The 25,645-nt window shown below is 36.8% G+C and overlaps 1 protein-coding gene across 5 annotated transcripts in view; it reads left to right on the forward strand.

Moving 5' to 3' along the window:
- Positions 1 to 25,645, forward strand: part of bgm (bubblegum) — a 514,443-nt gene that overhangs the window by 452,750 nt on the left and 36,048 nt on the right. For all 5 annotated transcript variants that reach the window (XM_067140465.2, XM_067140469.2, XM_067140466.2 and 2 more), the window contains 2 exons: positions 957 to 1,106; positions 10,046 to 10,186. In XM_067140465.2, the coding sequence (XP_066996566.2) occupies positions 957 to 1,106; positions 10,046 to 10,186 (291 nt within the window). The remainder of the gene's footprint in view (positions 1 to 956; positions 1,107 to 10,045; positions 10,187 to 25,645) is intronic.

Here is a 25,645-nt window from a genome sequence, read left to right on the forward strand (position 1 = left end):
AAATATTTTTTTAAACATTAGTAATAGAATAGAGAGTTAAGGCGTTGATGTCTAAGTGGTCCGACACCGTGGTTAGCCGGTTTGAGTCTCGTTGGTCGAAAAACTTTCACTATCAGAATGTTGGCCGGCAGGGTTGGGGAGGTGGTGGTGTACAATTTCTAATTACTAGATTGCATGCCAAAAGCCTGGATTAAATTCCAAACCTCCCTGTAGTGCTCATATGGAGTGAGGACAAATAACGCTCTTGATGGTGATTCGTCCGTAGGATGGAGATGTTAAGCCTTGAGCAGACCCCATGATGCTATTCAGCAGGAGTAGGCTATGTGCCAGCACCGGGTTTCACCCTCTCCCTTCCTACTATGTTATATCACGTCATTCATTTCCATCTCATTAACTCTTCTGATGAGGTTGACGTCAGAAAATGTATCCGGTCATAAAAGCCCGCCACGACAGATTAATCTCACTTCATATCCAACCCCGTAGAGAAACAGGACAAGGGTTGGACAAACAAACAATAATAGAATAGAGCATATTGTTTATAACTTTGTAGATATAGAGAAAGGGAATCTCCCACCTGGGTGACAGCCCTAAATACTGAGCAGTGGTGATGATGATGATGATGACTGAAAATTTACCAAAGAAATAAGTGTGTGCTAATCGAGAGAATTATGGTACAAAAAGTACTGTATGCTACTAATAAAACATTGCTACAGAATGGTGGAGTGTAGAAAAGTTCCTGGTAAAATATAGCTTGTGTCAGACAGAACTGTAAACTTACATCCTTAGTAGGAGCTCAATGTGAAAATCACTGCCACATGCACTGTACATCCTTAGTGTTCAATATTTATATGGACCATTTGCTGGAAGTTTTAACTGCCAGTTGCAGTTAAATTCTTTGCTTCTCTGATTTAAGTGCAAATGCTGTCTTCATACAAGATATTGAATATGACTTTCAGATTTGCATGATCGGACGAAATGTCTTTATGGGATACTTAAACGATGTGGAGAAAACCAAAGAAACCGTGGATCAGCAAGGACGTCTTCACTCGGGAGATACTGGAAAAATGGATGAGGATGGATTTGTGTACATTACAGGAAGAATTAAGGTAATTTTATTGCAATATTTGAATAATCTGAGCAAAATCTTTAATCATCTCCAGTTGCTGGGATGTGGTGCACAAGTCCCCTCCATTTTGTCCTGTACTACTCTTCTTTCACTATCTTGTTCCTATCGTGTCTCCTCTGCATTACGTCCTTCTTCACTAAACCAATCTACTTTCTTCTTGGTCTTCCCACAGGTCATCTTCCTACCACCTCTCTTTCAAATTACCTCCTTGCAGTTCTGTTTGCTGATATCCTCTTTATGTGTCCAAATTGCTTTAGTCTTGGTTCCTGGATCCTTCTGAGGACAGAAACTTGTATACCCACTTCTTCTCTAATCTTCTCATTCGTTATCCCGTCCTTCCTGGTTTTCTGTACCGTGATGCAAAGGAATTTCATTTCAGGTGCTGGGAGTTAAAAATTGGCCATTGTGGTCTTTCAAGGCTGCATTTAAGGATCAAGGCTGTGTGTAAGGATCGATGTAGGGATCGCAAGCTCATATATTTTTATATACTTTCCCCGCCATTGAATGAATATGCCAGTAAATTATTTTTGCAAATCACTAATATCTGAACAGAATATGACCACTCTATTGTGCATAAAAATGATATTTTGTCTTCTTTAGTAGATGCATCGTATTTTGGGTTTTATACCCTAAAGTGGCATATTAGAAGGATGTTATCATTTGTATTATGCTTATAAGTGCAGTCCCTGTCTTTTCCTACTAATGTGTAACATGTTCTGTGAATGCAAGGAATGCGATTGATGATGACTCATAGATAAGAGGGCTCATTCAGATAAGAAATGAGCATTTAGCTGCACAGCATGAAGGACGAACTGTTCGACTAAGTGGTATGTGATTGGAATAATAACATAAGTTAATTTATTAATTTGACCATCTAATCTATACAATAAGTCTTGTCTTTGTTAACTAAAATGGTACATGTTTCACCTTGTATTTAGGCATCATCATCCATTGCCTTAACCTTAAAATAATCAGGACTATCGGCAGCCCTGAAGATGGTTTTCCGTGGTTTCCCATTTTCACACCAGGCAAATGCTGGGGCTGTACCTTAATTAAGGCCACGGCCGCTTCCTTCCAACTCCTAGGCCTTTCCTATCCCATCGTCGCCATAAGACCTATTTGTGTCGGTGCGACGTAAAGCCCTAGCAAAAAAAATAATCAGGCACCTGATTTACATATATATGAAATAAAACAAATTTTAAAAAGCCTTGGAGAGACTTGAACTAAAATTAACATATGGTAAAAGGCTTGTAATTATGTTGGTTTTAAATATATTACATTGAGTGAGGAAATATACAATTACCGAGCTCGATAGCTGCAATCGCTTAAGTGCGGCCAGTATCCAGTATTCGGGAGACAGTAGGTTCGAACCCCACTGTCGGCAGCCCTGAAGATGGTTTTCCGTGATTTCCCATTTTCACACCAGGCAAATGCTGGGGCTGCACCTTAATTAAGGCCACGGCCGCTTCCTTCCCACTCCTAGCCCTTTCCTGTCCCATCGTCGCCATAAAACCTATCTGTGTCAGTGCGACGTAAAACAACTAGCAAAAAAAGAAATATACAATTGATGAAAGTATTTGTAATATTGACATTAGAAGGTTTCTATTATAATTAAAATGAACAAAGCAACAGTCTGTTATGAACATGTGATAAGATTGCTATAAAATTATGTTGGCCGACCAGCGGTTACAACGAAAATGATGATCAAAATCGTATTTAATAAAAATGTGTATGTAAATCAGCTGCCTGATTATTTTAAGGTTAAGGCAATGGCTGATGATGTCTAAATACAAGGCGAAACATGTACCATTTTAGTTAACATGTCAATGTAAATCAACAAAGGCTAGACTTATTGTATTGATTAGGTGGTCAAATTATTAAATTAACTTATTGTTATTATTCCAATCAAATATCATCAATACGGATCAAAAATTATATTCATCACATGTAATATTAATGCCAACCAGGCAATGATAAAACCTAACAAGTATTTGAACCTGAGAATTAAAATAGGCAAGATTTCTAGAAATATTAAGTTTCTTAAAGATTGCTTGATATTAGAGTTGGTACCTAAGTTTCTCAAATCTTTACAAAGAAAAGGTCATCCCCATTCAAAATCTAATGTCACTCAAGAGAAAGTAAACAGCATATGGTTAAAAATTGAAATCAAGCTATTATACAAGAAGAAATCTCTATTGAATTTACAATTATGTAGGACACATTTGACCATCTCTCAAAAATTATCTCCATTTGAATGGAGTTCATTTTAAGGAACATTGACCTTAAACTATCTGACATATTAGACAGGAAACAGAAAACCTTAAACCATAAATTAATTTGTTTACAAGAAAACAAACGCAAAACATCTGACCAAAATACAACCAACAAAGTGTCCCCTTCCCATTTGACTAACATTTCCACTACAATTAACCTATCTAATACAGCTTTCTCTAACTAAGAGATGAATCTATTGGATAAGGGTATTAAACGTAATTGGCCTAATCACAAAAAAGCAGAGGACATAATTACTACCATCGCTGAAACCGAAACTAATATCGATAAACAAATTCCGATTGACAAGCAAAATGACGTACGTTATGAAGTAAATAAGAAACTCCCAACATTGATTAATGAGATAACAACTAACAACAACTACAACGTCTCGAAACAAATTCTAAAACCGAAATCCAAAATCCATAATAGCAAAGTAATAATAACAAAAGCAGATAAAGGTAACACCATAGTAATAATGAACAAACAAGATTACATAGATAAAACAGAAACCTTTTTTCAAACAAAACGTATACTATAACTAATAAAGATCCAACAAACAAAATGCAGCGTAACTTAAAGAACTTTCTTAAAAATTCTACTTTCATTTTAAATGATGAAGATTATCAGAAATTAACCATAATGAACCCAAAATTACCTACAGTAAGATCATTACCCAAAATTCATAAAAAGGTCCCCATTCGATCTATAATTAATAGTATGAATAGTCTTACCTACAAAACTTCTCAATTCCTACACAAATTCCTAAAAAATATTTCAAATTCAACAACTCAACCCCATAAAAAACTCGATCGAACTTTGCAATTCACTAAATAAATCCAGTCTGCAACTAAACCACGTTTTACGCTCCTATGACATCACCAAAATGTATACAAATATCCCTATTAATAATACCATTAACATCATATGGAACAATCTGTCGAAAGATAGCAAATTAAGTAAAATCGAAATTGATGAATGGTTAAAATTAGTTAGTTTCGTTTTAAACAACAATTACTTCACCTTCAATAAGAAAATTTACAAACAGGAAGGTTTGGCGACGGGAGACCCGTTATCTGGAATATTAGCTGATATATACTTAGATAATCTCGAACACAGCAAGATTATTGTAACATCAATGGACTCTGTCTTTGGCATCGTTATGTCGATGATACCATAGCAATCACAGATAAACAAATCAATAACAGTGATAACATATTATATTTCCTTAACAATTTGGAAAATAACATTAAATTCACTAAAGAAGATGAAATCAATAGCTCTTTAAATGTCTTAGATATCAAAATCACACGAGTATCAAACAAGTTCGACTTCCAAATATACCGAAAACCCACTTTTTCTCCAACAACCATAAAAAATGATTCTTTACATCCCAGCTCACATAAAAAAGCCACTTATCACAGTCATATATACAGGGCATTAAAAATCCCTATGTCCTCTAGTAATTTAAAGAAAGAATTACAATTCATTAAAGAAATAGCTAAATTCAATGGATTTAATACAGATATAATTGATAAAATCATCAACAAAACCAAATTTAAACTACCTACGAATTTAACCCCATTGAAACTCGTCAAACCAAAATACGCTAAATTCACGTTCACTAACCATGGTATTTATCCGATATCCAATTCATTAATGAAGCACGATGTAAAAATAGCCTATACAACAAAAACACCAATCGCAATTTATTCTTTAATCATAACTCTATTAACATCACAGACAATAGTTACTCTGGATCAGGGATATACAGACTAAAATGCTCTACATATAATTTTTCTTATGCTGGCCAAACTGGCCGCAGCTTCTCCACCAGATACGCCTAGCATTATATGTACAAAGACACAATAAATTTTCCGCAATGGCCAGCCACATGAGGGACACAGGACATAAATACACTACCATACAACAAGACCTTCATATCCTCAAAAGAGTCGAAAAAAGTAAACTTATGATTGAGTACGAAACTTTATTCATTTTCCTCGACCAGCATTTTGATAAAGATAAGAACTTAAACGTCATTATTGATACAAAAGCCCCTTGTATGGACAGATTTTATGTCTATTACAAGAATCAATTCCCCTCACCAATATATTCTTTAAAGTTTTCAACCTCAACTTAATAAGCCCTCCTACCTCCTCTACAACTGATACACTCTCCTCCCTTCCCCTCACCGCCAGTACCTCTAATTCAAATGCAACCAAAAGACCCATAGCCACACCCACTGTAAACGGCATCTCACCGTTACAATTTGCGCAGCAATACACTTCCCTCTTTCTCTCCCAGCAATAGTAGCTCCCCTCCAAGTTCTACAAACAAACCCATAGTCACGCCTTCGCAAACAGATCCCCCTCCAACTCAAACCTACAGCTATAACACTCGTAGTAAGAAGTCGACAGGCATAAATAACGTTTAGTTTATGACGTAACAAATTACCCTCACCATCGTCAAATTATAAGTCTACACAATTTCCACTTAAACATTTTATTACGATTTTTTCACACAACACCACGTTTCTGGTTTCCTTTTACAGATTCAACTGTCACATTGCCGTTTCGACTAGAATGTCAATAAACCCATATTCTTAACAATATTTTTGCATCAAATTGAGATGGTCCATAAAGGTCCAATTTAAATATCGTTCTTCAATCTTCAACTACATCTTCGTATTTTTTGATCAAAGTGAACCACAACTTCACCATATGCCATTGACTTTCGACTCTTATCTCTTGTAAACAAATAATTGCAGATCACGTGACCATCCTTCATCATTATTTTATTCAACATTATTTTTTATTAAATACGATTTTGATCGTCACTTTCGTTGTAACCGCTGGTCGGCCAACATAATTTTATAGCAATCTTATCACTTGTTCATAACAGACTGTTGCGTTGTTCATTTTAATTATAATAGGAACCTTCTAATGTCAATATTACAAATACCTTCATCAATTGTAAATTACCTCACTCAGTGTATCTTTAAAACCAACATCATTACAAATCTTTTACCATATGTTAATTTTAGTTCAAGTCTCTCCAAGGCTTTTTAAAATTTGTTGTATTTCATGTATATGTAAATCAGGTGCCTAATTATTTTAAGGTTAAGGCAATGGCTGATGATGCCTAAATACAAGGCGAAACATGTACCATTTTAGTTAACATGTCAATGTAAATCAACAAAGACAAGACTTATTGTATTGATTAGGCGGTCAAATTAATAAATTAACTTATTGTTATTACTCCAATCAAATTTCATCAATACGGATCAAAATGATATTCATCACATGTAAGGGGCATGTTCCGAGCTGTCAGCAGAGAGATGGCGTGGAATGACATTAGTAGACGAATAAGTTTGAGTGGCGTCTTTAAAAGTAGGAAAGATCACAATATGAAGATAAAGTTGGAATTGAAAAGGACAAATTGGGGCAAATATTAATTCATAGGAGGGGGAGTTAGGGATTGGAATAACTTAGCAAAGGAGATGTTCAATAAATTTACAATTTCTTTGAAATCATTTAAGAAAAGGCTAGGAAAACAACAGAAAGGGAATCTGCCACCTGTTCGACTGCCCTAAATGCAGATCAGTATTGATTGATTGAGTGGGAAATATGCTTTGGCAAGGAACAGCGGGATAACAAGCAGGGAAGCATGAATCACCAACGATACTTGATACATGAAGCTGGATGTCATGTGTCTGTGATGCAATCCGGTGTTTCCCCACTCATGCATTGCAATCAGTGTTGCCAATCTTGCTATTTTACACTAAACCAAGTGGTTTTGAGTTTCTATTTCGCTGCAAGAATTGAAAATTCAGTACTGCTTGTATAAGGAATTCGAGTGGACAAATTGGCACAAATATTGCTTTATAAACCCAGACCCCATGGCGCAACAGCCCCGAAGGGCCATGGCCTACCAAGCGTCCGCTGCTCAAGCCAAAGTCCTGCAGATTGCGATGTGTCGTGTGGTCAGCACGACAGGTCCTTTCGGCCGTTATTCTTGGCTTTCTAGACCGGGGCCGCCATCTCACCCTTAGATAGCTCCTCAATTGTAATCACGTAGACGGAGTGGACCTCGAACCAGCCCTCAGATGCAGGTAAAAATCCCTCCCCTACACCTCGGTGCTGGCTAATATTGCTTTGTAGGAAGAGAAAATAGAGATTTGGGTAATTTATCAAGGGAGATGGTTGATAAATTTCCTTCTTCTTTGAAATAATTTAAGCAAGGACTAGGTAAGCAACTGACAGGAAATCTGCCACGTGGGTAACAGCCTAAATGCTGATCAGTGGTGGTAGTAGTGGTGATTTTTTAACAATGCAGTTTTTTGACTATGTGTTTGCTTATATTGTAAAATATTTTGTGCAATATTTAAATTGAAACTAGTACATTATTGATGCAATATATTCAAGATAAATGTTTACATTGATATACATGTCTCCACGTTCATAAAAGGAAACAATAGAATTTGGATGTACATTTCAGTAAGAAATGGCAAAGACTTAAAATCAGTATTGAAACCTAATATTTACAGTTCAGTGTGGCTTCTTGTATAGGCTAGAACTAGTTTGTTACTTTTTATTGACCTGTCTCAGTCTGACTTTGACTACGATGATATGACAGTGAGTGAGCAGTGTGCTAGTAACAATTTTGTTTGTTTGTTATTGTATATTTTTACAAGTTGATTTACGTTGCACCAACACAGATAGGTCTTATGGTGACAATTGGATAGAATGGGGCTAGGAGTGGGAAGGAATTGACTGTGCGCTTAATTAATGTACAGCCCCAGCATATGCCTGGTGTGAAAATCAGAAATCATGGAAAACCGTCTTCACTGCTGCCGACAGTGAGGTTTGAAACCACTGTCTCCTGAATGCAAGCTCAAAGCTGTGCACCCCTAACCGAACAGTCAACTCGCTTGCTTAGTAACAAGTAGGAACATTCCGTATGTAGATAGTCCCCGTGATATGAAAATACAGCTACCGGAATTGGTTCCTGTATACTTTCTAGTGAGCTTGGAAGTCTGTGATGAAATGGCATATTCCAGCTCAGTGAGAAGGGCAACGAGAAACTATCTCGTCATTTTTCTAGAACCTTTCCTCTGTTTAGTCACCTCGACGTTGTATGACAGTTGATGAGGGAACTACAGACACAAACAGCTATGGCAGAGGACTCAGGGTACAATAATATCTTGATTTGCTACAATATTAAGTTTATAGATCTGTAGATTGGGTACCCGGGTTTAGAAAAATGTGAATGTTCACGCCTAGTACCATTGTATAACTTCAAAATCAACTGAGTCATTGTTTCCACCATAACTGGTACAGAACTGTATGGACTCAGTGATTTAGGTGAAGTCTTACTAACAAAGGTTAACAGTCGGTGTGTTCAGTAATCAGACACTTGATATTTCATGGGGAAACCTACAATAATAAACTTGTTTATGCAATCCTTGCATAATAGATGCCTGAAGGCTGTAATGTATGAAGAAGATTTCAGGATTTCTGTGAGCTATCAGCAAAGCTATAATACTTCTTAATACTCCTCCCAAGTGAATTGGTCATGCGGTTAGGGTCGCGCAGCTGTGAGCTTGTATTCAGGAGATGGTGGTTTCGAATCCCACTTCTGGCAAAATTAAAGATGGTTTTCCATGCTTTCCCATTTTCACACCAGGCAAATACTGGGGCTGTACCTTATTTTTCAATCTGCTTTACGTCGCACTGACACAGATAGGTCTTATCGTGACGATGGGATAGGAGTGGGAAGAAAGCGACCGTGCCCTTAATTAAGGTACAGCACCAGCATTTGCCTGGTGTGAAAATGGAAAACCATCTTCAGGGCTGCCGACAGTGGGGTTCGAACCCACTATCTCTAAAATGCAAGCTGATAGCTACGTGACCCAAATCGCACAGCCAGTTACTTGGTGGCTGTAACTTAATGAAGGCCATGGCCACTTCCTATCCAATCCTAGCCTGTTCCCCGTCCTTCCTTTGCAGAAAACCTTCGATGTGGTAGTGCGACATTAACCAGTATCAAAATGTAATACTTCTTTTCGATCGAATCGGCATATTTAAAAGAAAGTTTTCAACATAAGTATTGCATAAACTGACGTTTTGAATTTTGCCTCTGTTAAAACCCTCATCTTTTGATTAGACAATTAAGGCTGATATCTTGGAAACCCACAATATGGTAATTCAGCCATTCAGACTCTTACTAGAATAGCATGGATGTAATATGCAACTTTCATGATCCTTAATTATTACTTCCCTCTAGGAACCTTGATTATATATTATAGCTGAGCTGTCTAGAATGTGCGAGTGTAACACGCAGTTGCAGCAAAATTATGAGACTATAAATCATGTCTTGTTCTTTGATTTTTACTATAGATTTACCTTGTGTGTTCTGATTGGTAAAATTAACCATGAAGGTTTAACTGGTCAAAAGATTTTACGGGGAGAGTTTGGAAATTTTTAAAAATATTTAAGCTTTTGTCTTTCAACAACCTGCAACACAGTGTGTGAAAGTATGGCTGTGTTTTGGGTTATAGTAAACCATTTTTTTTAACTTTCTCAAAACTTTCTTATGAAGACAAGCTTTCGCCAGTATATGTTATTAATTTAAGGAATATTTCAGGAAATCATCATAACTGCTGGTGGAGAGAACATCCCTCCTGTTTTAATTGAGCAGATACTAAAAACAGAGCTCCCATGCATCAGTAATGCAGTGCTCATCGGAGATAAGAGAAAATTTCTCAGTATTCTACTTACTTTAAAGGTAAGCATGATACTAAATAACGATGTGTGTTGATTTTATTATGTAATCATGATGAGCTAGTTCCTTAATTGTCCTGTTTGGAATTAGCTGGGTGTTGACTACAGATGCGCATTCTCCTCCAAAACTACCATATTTTATCGCATAATTTACGCATCCGAATATTTTTGGGGCCAAAGTGGAGAAAAAGAAATGTTCACGAATTTGACGCACCTACTTCTTCGAACATCCATCATGCTTCAGTTGCGTTTCGAAATAAAGATGTCAGGTACCCAAGTAACAGCCTTCCTATTGTAAAACCAATCATTCCAAATACTGGGCGACGTGCTATTATCAGCCAGTAGGAAATACCACTGCACTAGTTCAGTGTTGTTTCAGTGAGAGAATCAGCCCAGAAGTGACTGGTGACGCTCTATTCCAGTCTGGTACGAATCTATTTTACGAGTGTTTCGGGTACCGTACTGGACATGCGTTTCCTGTGATTTCAAAATTGTTTGTTAGTCCAGAGTGAGCAAGTATTCGAGTAATATTGAATCATATAAACTCGCGGTGATCAGTTACGCCGAAACATATGGGAATAGAGCAGCGGGCCGCAAGTATTCAGCGTCCGAATGCGATGTGCGCTACCACACTTCAAGAGACCAACAAGTCTCGCAAAGCATTTCGCGGAACAAAAAGCAGCAAGTTTCTGCAAGTAGAGGAGAATGTACTTAAATATATGATTTTGTTACGCAACGTTGGATATGCCGTTAAAATACAGGCGAAAACTTTGGATGCGTAAATTATCAAAGATTCAGGTATTTAAAAATTATTTACAATACATTTACAGTTAAAAGATATTTCAAATGTAGTATAAACACAATTGGTTCACCTCATTTGCGGTTATCGTCATCCACATGGAATCAGTATCTCCGATTTGAAGGTTAGCCGCAGCTGGATGAATAATTTTATGAAGAGAAATGGATCTTTTCTTCTATGAAGAACAACATTATGCCAACAAATGCCGAATTATTTCAGCCAAAGAATAATAGATTTTCATCGTTTTGTGATTGAGAAACGTGAAGTGAAGGAATATTTGCTCTCCCAAATAGAAACTGGAGGTCAGATGCCAATCATTTTCCATATGCCACAAATTCGAACAATCGATAAGAAAGGGACATAGAGTGTTATCGTACTTGCTACTGGAAGTGCAAAACAACGTGCTGCAATGCTTGCCGTGAAAGCTGATGGCAGAAATTTTGCACGTTACGTTGTTCTAAAATGAAAAAATGCCAAAAGTAAAATTTCCGCGAGGGATCCACGTTCGTATCCAAGAAAAAAGTGGACGGACACGTCACTGGTACAAGACTGTATACAAGATGTTTCAGGAAATCTAGCAGGGTCCCTCCTTCGATGTCCGGCCCTTCTTGTGTTGGGCAGTTTTCTTTTTTTACCGGTATGTCATTATTTTTACGTTACATGAATTGTACTTTTATTAGTTCATGTTGATTTCACTTCAGGTCGTATTTTCAGCTCGTAACGGGAAGAAGATTTTCCGGTGTTGATACTTCAAACCCATATGTCAACTTACATAATGTACCCTATTTGACTTTTCAGGAAAAAGTCATGCACCGAAATTTTACGCCAAATGACGATAACCGAAAATGAGGTGAACCAATTGTGTTTATACTACATTTGAAATATCTTTTAAATGTAAATGTATTGTAAATAATTTTTAAATACCTGAATCTTTGATAATTTACGCATCCAAAGTTTTCGCCTGTATTTTTCGTCAAAAAAGTGTGTTAATTACGCGAGAAAATATGGTATAATGGTGATAATACAGTAGAAGTCCGTTATAATGAGAATTCATAACAGCGAATAATTTGCTCGCTATAATGGATTGTCGTTATGTCGGATTTTCGATAAAAGTTAGGAAACCCCATACACATTAAAATTGGTTTGAAACGGCAATCAGTTTGTTCAAAACTTGGCTTTTCGCGGATGATATCCACACTACGGCTTACTTGTTTGTTGTTTTTCGAAATCCGATACTATGTGAAAGTCTATGTTTAATTTTATTCTGAAAAAATTATAGTATCACTCCAGAGGCCTGTGTGGAAAACGTTTCAGTTTTCTTCTTGAAACAGCATCACCTAACCTAACCACATATGTATCATGAAAACATATTTTAAGCGTACGTAGAGAAATAACCTCCTCTCTACAAATTTACATGGGTTCAGCCCTTCTGAAAATTAACTAGACGCAAAAAAATATAAGATATCCCCTGAAATCAGTGATGTACTCTGCCATATTTTGAGGTGTATCATATTCTTACTTAATTTAAGTATATGACAAAAATTAAGCGATCGTTTACTTCAGCCTGTATTTCTAATGACTTAGGAACTGCTAACGGCCACGTTATTTGCGCATTTATTACGAAAACGTTGTATCCTCTTTCATTTTGAATTCTCCTTTCGAGAACAGCAGTCGACGGTTATTACTTTTTTTTGCTAGTTGCTTTACGTCGCACCGACACAGATAGGTCTTATGGCGACGATGGGACAAGGAAGGGCTAGGAGTGGGAAGGAAGCGGCCGTGGCCTTAATTAAGGAACAGCCCCAGCATTTGCCTGGTGTGAAAATGGGAAACCACGGAAAACCATTTTCAGGGCTGCCGACAGTGGGGTTCGAACCTACTATCTTCCGAATACTGGATACTGGCCGCACTTAAGCGACTGCAGCTATCGAGCTCGGTACGGTTATTACTAATCGACTCCGACATCGCCTTCGACTGACGACGAGAGCACTCGCAAATGTACATAGCGAGAAAACGATATGGTACTGAAGATGATTGACCACATTTTGTGGCAAAAGCTTCAGTTTTCTTATTCAAACAGCGTCACTTAACCTAACTTAACCGTACCAGATGTATGGTGTAAACATATTCCAAGCGCCAGTAGGGAAATTATGACATTCTCACTATAAATTGACATGGGAATATCCTCTCCAAAATTTAACCAGACGCGAGCATATATAAACTAACCTCTGAAATCAGTGATGCACTCTGCCATATCTTGAGGTATATGGCATTCTTACTTAATTTCAGTGTAGTGTATTAAAATTCAGGTGATCGTTTACTTGGCGCTCATTTCTAACGAGATAACAACTGCTATCAACCATGTTATTTATGAGTTTATTACAAAATCATGTTCTCCTCTTTCATTTCTTATTTTCTTTATGGAAGAGCAGTTGACGGGTATTACTAGTAGACTCCGATCGACTCAGACATCGCCTTCGAATGTTGACAAGAGAGCTTGCAAGTGCACATAGCGAGAAAACAATACCGAAGATAGCGTTTTGTGGCAAAAGCTTCAGTTTTCTTATACAAGCAGCGTCACCTAACCTAACTTAGCCGTATTATATCTACCATGAATACATATATTGCCCCCGTTTTGCCGGGCAGCCCAACCGGTAAGCAAAAGTCCCAGAGGCGGAACGTTCGCTTACAGGCAACGCTAAATTATAGGGGACAGGGACAATCTAAGGACTGACGACAAATGAAAACACTAAAAAGAAATGGGTTTTAACATTTATTAAATAAAATATCAGCATTTTTCCAGGTTCTATAAATATTTTCAAAATCTTGAAATAAAAATATTTAGCTCTTCCCTGCTGGAATTCACCCACAGTTCTTCGTTAAATTGCATTCTGCAAAGATACGAAACTAAGTCTTAATAAATCGTATTAGGAAATTAAATAAATTATTATTTGAGAAAATCCTATCTCAAAATATCAAAAATCTGAATTTTTTTCTTTTAAATTATTATTTAAATTAACAATACTCTGCGATTCATTTTACCGTGAGTCAAATTTTTACCTCACACGAAAAATCAAATAAATCATTTCTATTAATTAAATATTATTCTAATTAATTATTTAAGCTTCAAATTATATAATAAAATTATTTTGAAATCCAATATCCAACTCATTAGATTCTTATTTTTATGTCAATTGACCTAGTGTTGTGCACAACACACAATAAAGACTTAAAATTCTCGCATTGTAGAGTTAAACATTTTACATCTTGTGAGCTTAGTTCATTGACGCGATCCTTGCTTAAGTATTTTCCCTCGAAGCAAAGATCCTAATCTATCTTATTCCGTCATAAAATTACTTAAAGATTCATAATTGAGCCAAATATGCTCGCCACAAAACAGCAAAAAAATCGAAACTTTACGCGCTCAGCGTACACATAGCATGACGAAATATAACCATGAAAATCACAATTGCAAACAAAATCAGTCATTCATCCATCTCACATTCAAGCTTTGGTCCACGGTAATATTATCAAATAGATTTATCGAACCCTATCTCTTGATTTTTAATTTTAAATTTTATTTGAAATATGAGAGTTTCTCCCGATGACAATATCAGACAAGGGCTACCATTACGATCGTCTGACGTGTGATTGTGACAGGATTATCACTTTTCCAATGAAATAGGTTCCACAACGATGTTCCAGGATAATTTTACAGTAGAAATCATCACTAAAAATTCCATAGAACTGCCTACAGTCACAGATAAATAAACATTCGCGCATACGGTCTATAAGTCACGACTACGTTATTTTTAATCTCTTATTATCTCAAATTATCGATCAACATGTGCTGCATAAGAAGAAATTATGTTCAAAGACACACTCTCTTCCTTAACTGACTCGTGTAATGGACACACAAATAAAATCCTATCTTAAGATCCATTTACAAGTCTCAAAATACCAATAACAGTAAATGCAAAATTTGTGGACATTCAAACCACGACCAATATTCCAGGCCAACATCTACTTCAATATAGCACACATTAATCACTTATAAGCACAGTAATAATTACACTCATGACCTGTAAACATTCTATTAGACCGTAATAATGTCAATTATTATTATTATTATTATTATTATTATTATTATTATTATTATTATTATTATTATTATTATTATTATTATACGCGCGCGGTCGCGTCATCGCAGGCTATGGTTTAATGAAATCATAGATGACTCTATTCTATCTCGAATCTATGGTAAACCACAAAACATCAAGGAAAAATCCTAAATTCACAGAGCACGTCGATATTCTGTCCCAAATAATTCAAAATTATTCCATCATTATTTTATAAATTAATAACTGTTATCGCATGGGTCAAATATTTTTAACGCTTTCCTCGACTTATCATGGGACAGTGAGAACATGTCACGAAGCACTCACTCAAATAGAACAAAATATAGGTCCCAAATACACTCTCACACACATCAAATCTACCAACACCAGTGAAAGAAGAGTGGAATTCCTAACTACAAAGACTATTAGAAATGATTTCAAATATTCAAGCAAGGACTACGTCTACATAATTATTACAACAGAAAATAGAGAAAAGTATAATTTAAAATCTTAGCTGTAGTAGACTTGGCTTCTGGACTCGGTTGATGATCAGTGAATATTTAACCAAACTCCATCTCCGATATTATTCTCTCCCGGGCTGAATTATGCCTCACATTTTAATTATACATGGCTGCAGCAGGTGAGGACTTATTACAATTACAAACTCCGTCGTAATGCTGAAGTTCCATTCTTCCGAACTATTTCAGGACTGCTAGGGATCTTCCGTCTTCTGGTGAAAGCTGAAACTAAAAGATCTGTTTTAGAAATAGTTCCCAACACACACTCGATTCTTCAAGATGGCACAGTTTTACCTACTTGAAAAAATTTTCTTCAGATTTATAAAGTTAAGGAAATCTGAACTGCTGCGTTTCCGATATTTCTGTGTCACAGAATTTCCTCAGAAGCAGAAAAATTATCGTCTTTCATCAAATGAATGCTGGTAATGTTCCACGTCGGATACGCCGTTTCCAATAACGCATGTGCTCGAACAATTATTCCCGTAGACAACTGAGCAACTGAGCAACTGAGCGAATGAGCAGAATGAGCAGAATGCAAATGAGAAAGATTTCCCCAGGTACATGGGTATTTATTTCTTCAAGACATAGGTGTGTTTGTTAATTGAATTTTATTGGCTGAGATTTAGCGATCGGGCTAACCTTGCGATTCAATTGGTTAAATATCATGACGTCAAAATCTCAAAGTATTGATCGCTTTTAATCTGGTAGAGTTCCTGTCCACGTGCTACCCCTCTGGTGTCTTCAACAAGGCACAAAAAAAACGAGACTCGCTTACACGGCACGGGGAAAACCTCTTTCACTGCGGGCTAGCAGACAGTGCAGAGTTGAAATCACCTTCCTGGATGATAATTTTATGCATTGTTCCACCCCAGTAATAAAATATTCTTTCCATACAAACCAATAACCAATTTTCAAGGGTGCAATATCAAGCACCAGTAAACAAGTGATAACCTTCTCACTATAAATTTAGATGCAAATAGCCTTACCGAAATTAACCAGACGCAACAAAATACAATCTAACCTCAGAAATCAGTGTTGTGCTCCGCCATATCGTAAGGTGTATCGCATTCTTACTTTATTTCAGTGTAGAGTATTAAAATTCAGCGATCGTTTACTTAACCTTTATTTCTAAGGAGTTAACGACTGCTATCAACCACAAGTATGAAGTTTTGAAGCTTCCACCTAATCAACACTTTATTTCTCTATTATTATTGTACAGGACCAGTTTCGACCCCTTTGAAGGTCATCCTCAGCTGGTTAACATAACATATAATTAAAACATCACTAAATACAATGAAGAATGTCACGTACTATAAATAGAAGCATTATCAATTTACAATATCTTCTTCCTGACTTAAACAATCGTCAAGTTAAATGATATGAGAATTAAGACTTAAATTCTACTATTCTGTACATGGATGATATATGTTTAAAATACAATGTTCCTGGATTTAAAATGTTCACTGTTCCGCACTAAAACTTATCGCTGAGTTGATAAAGCATTTTTGAAGCATAGTTAAGTTCATACGACGTTCTCATATTTTTTACTTATGTTACTATATTACATCATGTGGTCAGCCGTGTTTGTCTACTAATGACATAACTATGATTATAAAAGATTACTGGTTCCAGTAACAAAAGTTGTTTAAAATGATGTTAACACTTATGTTGAAGTTTTATCAAGTTCGTTGTCTGTATTTGATGATATAAAGCTTCTTCGATCTACATTTGATTGAAACTTAATCTATCAGGTACACTATTGTTCGGTTTCGAGCTGTTGCATGGCATATTTGCAGTCCATATTAAGGATTGTAATTGTCTAGGAAACATTGTATAAAAATGCTTAGTATAATTTGTGTAAAAATTGTCAGAAGATGGTTAAACTTATGACGTGCTTCCCTCAGTCTTTATGTTATGTATTTTTGTTAAAATATCGTGACGTGTTGTCCTGTACAATAATAATAGATAAATAAACTATCGATTAGGTGGAATCTTCCAAACTTCATACTTGTGAATATTAAAATCAATACGGACATTAAACTAATAGATTATGCTATCAACCACATTATTCACGTATTTATTACAAAAACATCTTCTCCTCTTTCATTTCTGATTTTCTGTATGGAACAGCTGTTTATGGGTATTACTAATCAACTCTAATATCGCCTTCGAATGTCGACGAGAGAGCTCGCAAATGCACACAGCGAGAAAACAATACTGTACTGAAGATGATCGATTGCATTTTGTGGCAAACATTTCAGTTTTCTTATTCAAACAGCACCACCTAACTAACTTAACCGCACTATATATATCCTGAAAACATACTTCAAGCGTCAGTAGAGAAATGCTGACCTTCTCGCTGTAAATTTACATGATAATAGCCTATCCCAAATTTAATCAGATGCGAGAAAATGTAAAACTAACCTCTGAAATCAATGATGCACTCTGCTATATCTTGAGGTGTATCTCATTCTTGCCGGCCCCTTGGTGTAGGGGTAGCGTGCCTGCCTCTTACCCGGAGACCTCGGGTTCAATTTTACATGGACCTGAGGGCTGGTTCAAGGTCCACTCAGCCTACGTGATTAAAATTGAGGAGCTATCTGACGGTGAGATAGCGGCCCCGGTCTAGAAAGCCAAGAATAACGGCTGAGAGGATCCGTCGTGCTGACCACACGACACGTAGTAATCTGCAGGCCTTCGGGCTGAGCAGCGGTCGCTTGGTAGGCCAAGGCCCTTCAAGGGCTGTAGTGGCATGGGTTTTTCTTATCTCATTCTTACTTAATTGCAGTATTTAGCATTAAAGTTAAGCGATCGTTTATTCAGCCTTAATTTTTAATGAGTTAACAACTGCTTTCGGACACGTTATTTACGCATTTATTACAAAAATGTGTTCCCCTATTTCATTTCCATTTTTCTTTATGTAACAGCAGTCAACGGGTATTACTAATCGACTACGTCATCAAACATCAAATATCGACGAGACAGCTCGCTAGTGGACATAAGGAGGAAACGATACCGAACTTGATTGATCGCATGCAATATTATAATAGCTGGATGCATAAATATCGACAACGGAAAAATCGCGCACGCTTAATCGCTCTTAATAACGGACGCGTGAGCGATAGTGCTCTCGCTGTAACCGAAGGACAATACACAGTTCAATATAGGAATTTTGAAGGGACAGACCAAAACCGTTGTTAAAAGTGGGTTCTCGTTATATGCCGTATTCGCTATAGCGGACTTCTACTGTAGTTACATTATTATTAATCATGAAAAAAATGAACTGACATATGACTTTTAGTGCTGGGAGTGTCCGAGGACTAGTTCGGCTCGCCAGGTGCAGGTCTTTTGACTGATTCCCATAGACGATCTGCACGTCGTGATGAGGATGATATGATGATGAAGACCACACATACACCCAGCCCCGTGCCGGCAAAATTAACCAATGATGGTAAAAATTCCCGACCCTGTCGGGAATCGAACCCAGGACCCCTGTGACCAAAGACCAGCACGCTAACCATTTAGCCACGAGCCGGACATTATTAATGATAATTTCAAAGTATATATTCTCTGTTTGATACTCTGTTTTAATATATACAGCAAAATGTCATTGTAACGAACGCCAGTTTAACGAAATATTCAGAATAGCAAAATTATTTTTAGGCCCCTTCCCTTCTCCCTATTTAATGTCTGTTAAAATATTTAACTTTAATAAATTTTGAACTTCCAGTATAACGAATTAAAATGTAGCCTTTTTGCTTATACTTAACATCTTTTTTCTTCAAAATATAATTGAAATTCATCCTGTTTTAATCGCCGGGTATTTCGCACAACATGTCTCTATACAGCTAATACCAGACGGCACACTTTGTACAGCACATAGGCGAAACTGCCCGATTATGAATTAGGGTGAGGTATGCAAACACATCACAATTCTGATGAGCGAGTGAAGCCTGCATTATTCTACAAATTAATGCAGAAAAAACCTTGAATTCAATTGGAAATAAGTGTTTTGTGGGCAACAGGACGTGAAGATTATATAATTCAGTTTGGTGTACCGGTACTGAACATTATTATATAGGATTAATTTCTTATACATTAAAAGCAAATTAAAGCCAATTTTCTATTAATAAAAATATCTTCAAGTTAGGGGTGGGCGGATTGGATTACAGTATTCACATATACAGGGTACGGTTCAGGTAGATATTTTCCACTCATGTACGCGATTGGTCCAGCTGAATATTGATTTCAGAGTAACCAGTACATAAGAAGTAATGCTGTTGGCTGGGTTTGAATGCCACATTTACAATCAATCAATGAACGTTTCGGTTTCACATCTCTACCTTCAGTACTGCATTTTGTTTAGCCACGTTTCATGACGCGTTCATGAAGCAACGTGTGTATTAGTGTGCCAGTTAACTCTTTCGCCAATATGGATCAAAAGAAGTAAAAACAGTTTTCTTTAAAATAAAAATGTGAAATACTTCGGGAAGTGGAGAAAGGAGGAAAGAAAGGAGAAATAGCAAAGGAGTATAGCATCAGCCTTTCAACACTATCTACTTTTTTAAACAGAAAAGTAAGATAGAGCAGAATATTGATGCTGATGCCCTTGGCCCACAACGAAAGAAGATGAGGACAGCAGACAATGATGTGGTAAACAAAGCCATTTATACGTGGTTTGTCGAAATGCGGACCAGAAACATTCCCGTCAATTGCCCACTGTTATGCGAGCATGCACGATCCTTTGCATGTTCACTTGGATTTCTGGAATTTATGGGGAGTATTGGTTAGCTTCAGAGGTTCCGGGAAAAATATGGCATTTCTCACAAGGTTGTAAATGGGGAAGCAAACAGTGTCCCAAAGGAAGCTGCATCTTCATGGCGGATGGAGACACTATTACCTGCCTCGAAAGAATATTCTGCATTATTCTACAAATTAATGCAGAACAAAACCATTGAATTCAAGGGAAAATAAGTGTTTTGTGGGCAAAAGCTCAAAGAACGGATAACGGCTCTTTTGTGTACCAGCTCCACAGGGACGGATAAACTGAAGCCTCTCATAATTGGGTAGTTTGGGAAGCCAAGGTGCTTCAAAGGAGTACAACATCTTCCCTGTGAATATAGGCATAACATCAAGGCAAGGATGACATCAGTGCTCTTCGAAGACCGAGCAAGTGGCCGTGCGGTTAGGGTCGCGCAGCTATGAGCCTGCATTTGGGAGATAGTGGGTTCAAACCACACTGTTGGCAGCCCTGCAGATGGTTTTCTATGGTTTCCCATTTTCACACCAGCCAAACGCTGGGGCTGTTCCTTAATGAAGGCCACGGCCGCTACCTTCCTAATCTCCCACCCTTCCGTCGCCGAAAACATTTGATATGTTAGTGCGACGTTTAACAAAAAGCAAAAAAAAATGATCTTCGAAGAGTGATTGTTATGCTTGGGACGTCAGATGAAGGCCGAAAAGAGGAGAATTGCGCCTCTCACAATTGTGTACCTTGCCATTTGGAGCATGTGGAAGTTTTATTTTTGCCTCCAAATACTACCTCAGTTCTGCAGCCACTGGATCAGGGGATGATTCTCGCGGTGAAGTGGCATTACCGAGCTCGTGTGGTCCGGCGTATGTTATGTAACATTGCGTCAGAGAGTGATATTAACATACCTGCCAACTTTTACGGTTTTTCCGTAAAATTTAAGGAAATTGCATTATTTTCCGGTTTTACGGATAGACGGTGTTACTTTACGACTTCACGGCCAAAATTTGAAATGTTGAAATGTTAACATTCGATAATCGCTCCACTTCCGTACAATCGATTGTTTGCTTGGGTCGAAGCATGCTCGGTCAAGACCAACTACAATTTCATCAGACCCTAATGCAGAAAAAACATGGCGGACATCAGCGTGCGATATGAGAGGTTGAGGGAAATGTTATGCATGTTTATTCCGAGTCACCTAAAGAAAATATCATAAGTCGAACCTCATGAAATGCAACTCACTAACTCAAAATATGAATAATTAAACACCATAAGTAGCGTTATCGCGTATTGTAAGTCTAAATGAAATTTCAGAGGGGAAAATAACGAAGGGAGAATTATTGTATCAACGTCAGGTTGAAACAACACAGAGTATGAAAATATTTCACATATGAATCTCCGGTCAGCAAATACGATATATAGATGTCAACAAAGTACATTATTAACCTTACATGAAATACTATGTAACACCACCATTAACCACAGCCCATTATGTAAAACACGCAAACAAATTTCCCCAACAAAATTTAAACCCTCCAACATCCACCTGTATTGTTGAGTAGGTACAAGCGATATTTGTATGATAAACTTGACCGTCTAAAACACTCGTCACCTTAAAACTCATCAGAATTGATGGCATAATTGTATTTTATATAAAAAAGAACATAATCCTCACGTTAACTCACGGGAAATGGGGTTAGGTTTAGTTTACGCATGTTCATTTTAAAACGTTGAAAATGAATTAAGTTACATCATTCTTGCACCACCGTTTAAGATTAATTTAGTCTCTAAATCATAAATCTTGGTAATGATTTTCCGGAACTTTCTGGGACTGATTTAATTTTCTTTGTAGTAAGGTACGTTGGCTGATAGGGTAAATGCTAGGATAGGCAATATTAGTTTTAACTTCGGAAGTTTGCGCGGCACTGGAATTAGATCACACCTTCTATAGATATATGTCTTCCCTCAGAATACATTTGATTTCAAAAATGATAAAATCATTAATGCACACAACGTTATTAGTCCTATGATTCGGTTCGAAGTTTTCCCTACGAATGCTCTTAACCCAATTTTGCCTTAATACCGGTACTAGGTCTTTTGGAAACGGGAACACTAAGCTCTTACTTACATCGGGCACACAGCACATTGAAATACAAACATATTGCATAGGTAACTAAAAATAAAGAAAGTACTTTCGGAGAAGGACCACCGACATTGTTGGAATAAATAAGCTCTTTGAGAACAAACAGCTTCTTACGGCATTGAAAGAGGATCTATAATCTTCTTAAGACCATAAATAAATATAATGTACGATTAATAATATTCAAATTTCCGTAAATATTTGGTAACAACACGGCTTACACAAATCAAAACAAACGCATGCTAGCACCCCAGCTGCCGCCATTATGGACAGTTTCGATAGGTCGGTTAAGGTCTGATATATTGTAGTTGGTCTTGGCTTGGTCAAGGCCAACTACAATTACATCAGACCCTAATGCAGAAAAAACATGGCGGATATCGGCGTGCGATATGAGACGTTGAGGGAAAGGTTATGCATGTTTATTCCGAGTCACCTCATGAAATGCAACTCACTAACTCAAAATATGAATAATTAAACACCATAAGTAGCGTTATCGCGCATTGTAAGTCTAAATGAAATTTCAGAGGGGGAAAACGAAGGGAGAATATTGTATCAACGTCAGGTTGAAACACAGAGTATAAAAATATTTCACATATGAATCTCCGTTCAGCAAACACGATATATAGATATCAACAAAGTACATTATTAACCTTACATGAAATACTATGTAACACCACCATTAAACACAGCCCATTTTGTAAAACACGCAAACAAATTTCCCCAACAAAATTTCAACCCTCCAAAATCCACCCGTATTGTTGAGTAGGTACAAGCGATATTTGTGTGATAAACTTGACTGTCTAAAGCACTCGTCACCTTAAAACTCATCAGAATTGATGGCATAACTGTATTTTATATAAAAAAGAAAATCCTCACGTTAACTCACGGGAAATGGGGTTAGGTTTAGTTTACGCATGTTCACTGTAAAACGTTGAAAATTAATTAAGTTACATAATTCTTACACCACCGTTTAAGATTAATTTAGTCTCTAAATCATAAATCTTGGTAATGATTTTCCGGATCTTTCTGGGACTGATTTAATTTTCTTTGTAGTAAGGTACGTTGGCTGATAGGGTAAATGCTAGGATAGGCATCATTAGTTTTATCTTCGGAAGTTTGCGCGGCACTGGAATTAGATCACCACCTTCTATAGGTATATGACTTCCCTCAGAATACATCTGATTTCAAAAATGATAAAATCATTAAGGCACACAACATTATTAGTCCTATGATTCGTTTCTAAGTTTTCCTTACGAATGCTCTTAACCCAATTTTGCCTTAATACTAGGTCTATTGGAAACAGGAACACTGAGCTCTTACTTACATCCAGGCACACAGCACATTGAACTACAAACATATTGCATAGATAACTAAAAATAAAGAAAGTACTTTCGGAGAAGAATACGAGAATCAAAATTAACCTAATCACAACCGACATTGTTGGAATAAATAAGCTCTTTGAGAACAAACAGCTTCTTACGGCACTGAAAGAGGATCTATAATCTTCTTAAGACCATAAATAAATATCATGTACGATTAATAATATTCAAATTTCCATAAATATTTGGTAACAACACGGCATATACAAATCAAAACAAACGCATGCTAGCACTCCAGCTGCCGCCATTATGGACAGTTTCGATAGGTCGGTTAAGGTCTGAGATATTTTAGTTGGTCTTGGCTCGGTCTTGGTCGAAGGCTAGTCCACGATAGTTCATAACTCATTCTTTGATATGATTGGTATTTTTAACCATGTGACGTTTGTGTCATTATTGGAATTGAATTTAAAGCCGGGATAATAAGTCTTCCATATGAATCTTAGGCGTCGACGGGCTCGGCTCCGAAAATTCTCTGTTCCGCTCCGTTCGCTTGTGATTTAACCTATATTCTTTGACAACGTGAGTTTTGTTCTTCGTTCACTAAGTTGGCGTTCCTTGAAAGTTTTGGCCTTTTAAGGTTATGACATATTTTAATGAAGTGTTTGAGTTTTTGTGTTATAACTTCTTGCTTCGCAGTTTCCTGTATTCGTTGGACTAATTACATTCGTTAAAGTGACTGGGTATATCGCTATTAGCGAAGCCCATTAAATTATAAAGAAGAAGAATTACATTCATGCTACGTGTGTGTATGCTTTTTACCATGAGCATATTCTTTGTTCACGAGGTTGGCGATGGTTTAAGACTTTTTGTGCTTTGACATGTTTTAATGAAGCGTTTGACGGCCTTGAGTGTTTATGTTATAATTTTATGTGACGATCAGTGCTCCAGGTTCATTTCGATTTTCAGTACATATCGAGACATTTATTCTCAGACATTTTCATCCGCTACATTCCTATTGTAAATTATCGTGAATAAATCCAATAAGAAACAGTACTTCCAGATATTTAAAGAAGCATATTCTTTAAAGAAGCATATTCTGTTGACTTTCCGTGCATACTAAAATCAAGAAAGGGAGAAAAATTTGCCTTTTGCACGGTATGTGGGTGTGATATTAATATTGCACATGGTGGAAGAAACGATTTAAGTGATGATGAGTTAGTTACTGGCATTCAGACTTCGAACAAAATGAATAATCTCCAGGATAGAGATAAATCCTTTTCTTTTCATCAGTGAGAAACTACTTTTGTACTGCCTGTGACTACATCATCAACAAGTTTCCACTCAAGGATGATTATGTTAAAGCAAATACAGTACAGACAATACGCGACACTTACGGATTTCGCCTTGCTAAAATGGGAGACAATTCGACGGTGGCACTCCTGGTGACTTGACCTGAACAAATCGCGCTAAATTCAAATATCAATGGAAATGTATATACGGAAATGGATAAATAAATTACGTCTAGAAAGAAAGTATTATTGAGATATTAACTTCGAAGTTGCTAAAGCAATTCTGGATAAATGAATGAATAATTATTTAAAAGGTTATTATTCAAAGACTGAAATTAGACACATAAACAAGATATGAAATGGGCTGCTGTGAAATGGCTTGATCTTTCATTTATGCATTACGTTTTTAGCTTTAGCATTCCTGCCTGAACTTTTACGGTTGGATTTGTCTTTTTTCTCATTTAAAACACATTGTATGATCCCATTAAGACACTTGTCGATAAAAATATCGGCACATTCCTTGCACACAT

Source organism: Anabrus simplex, chromosome 2 (assembly GCF_040414725.1).
Source record: "Anabrus simplex isolate iqAnaSimp1 chromosome 2, ASM4041472v1, whole genome shotgun sequence".
Classification (NCBI taxonomy): domain Eukaryota; kingdom Metazoa; phylum Arthropoda; class Insecta; order Orthoptera; family Tettigoniidae; genus Anabrus; species Anabrus simplex.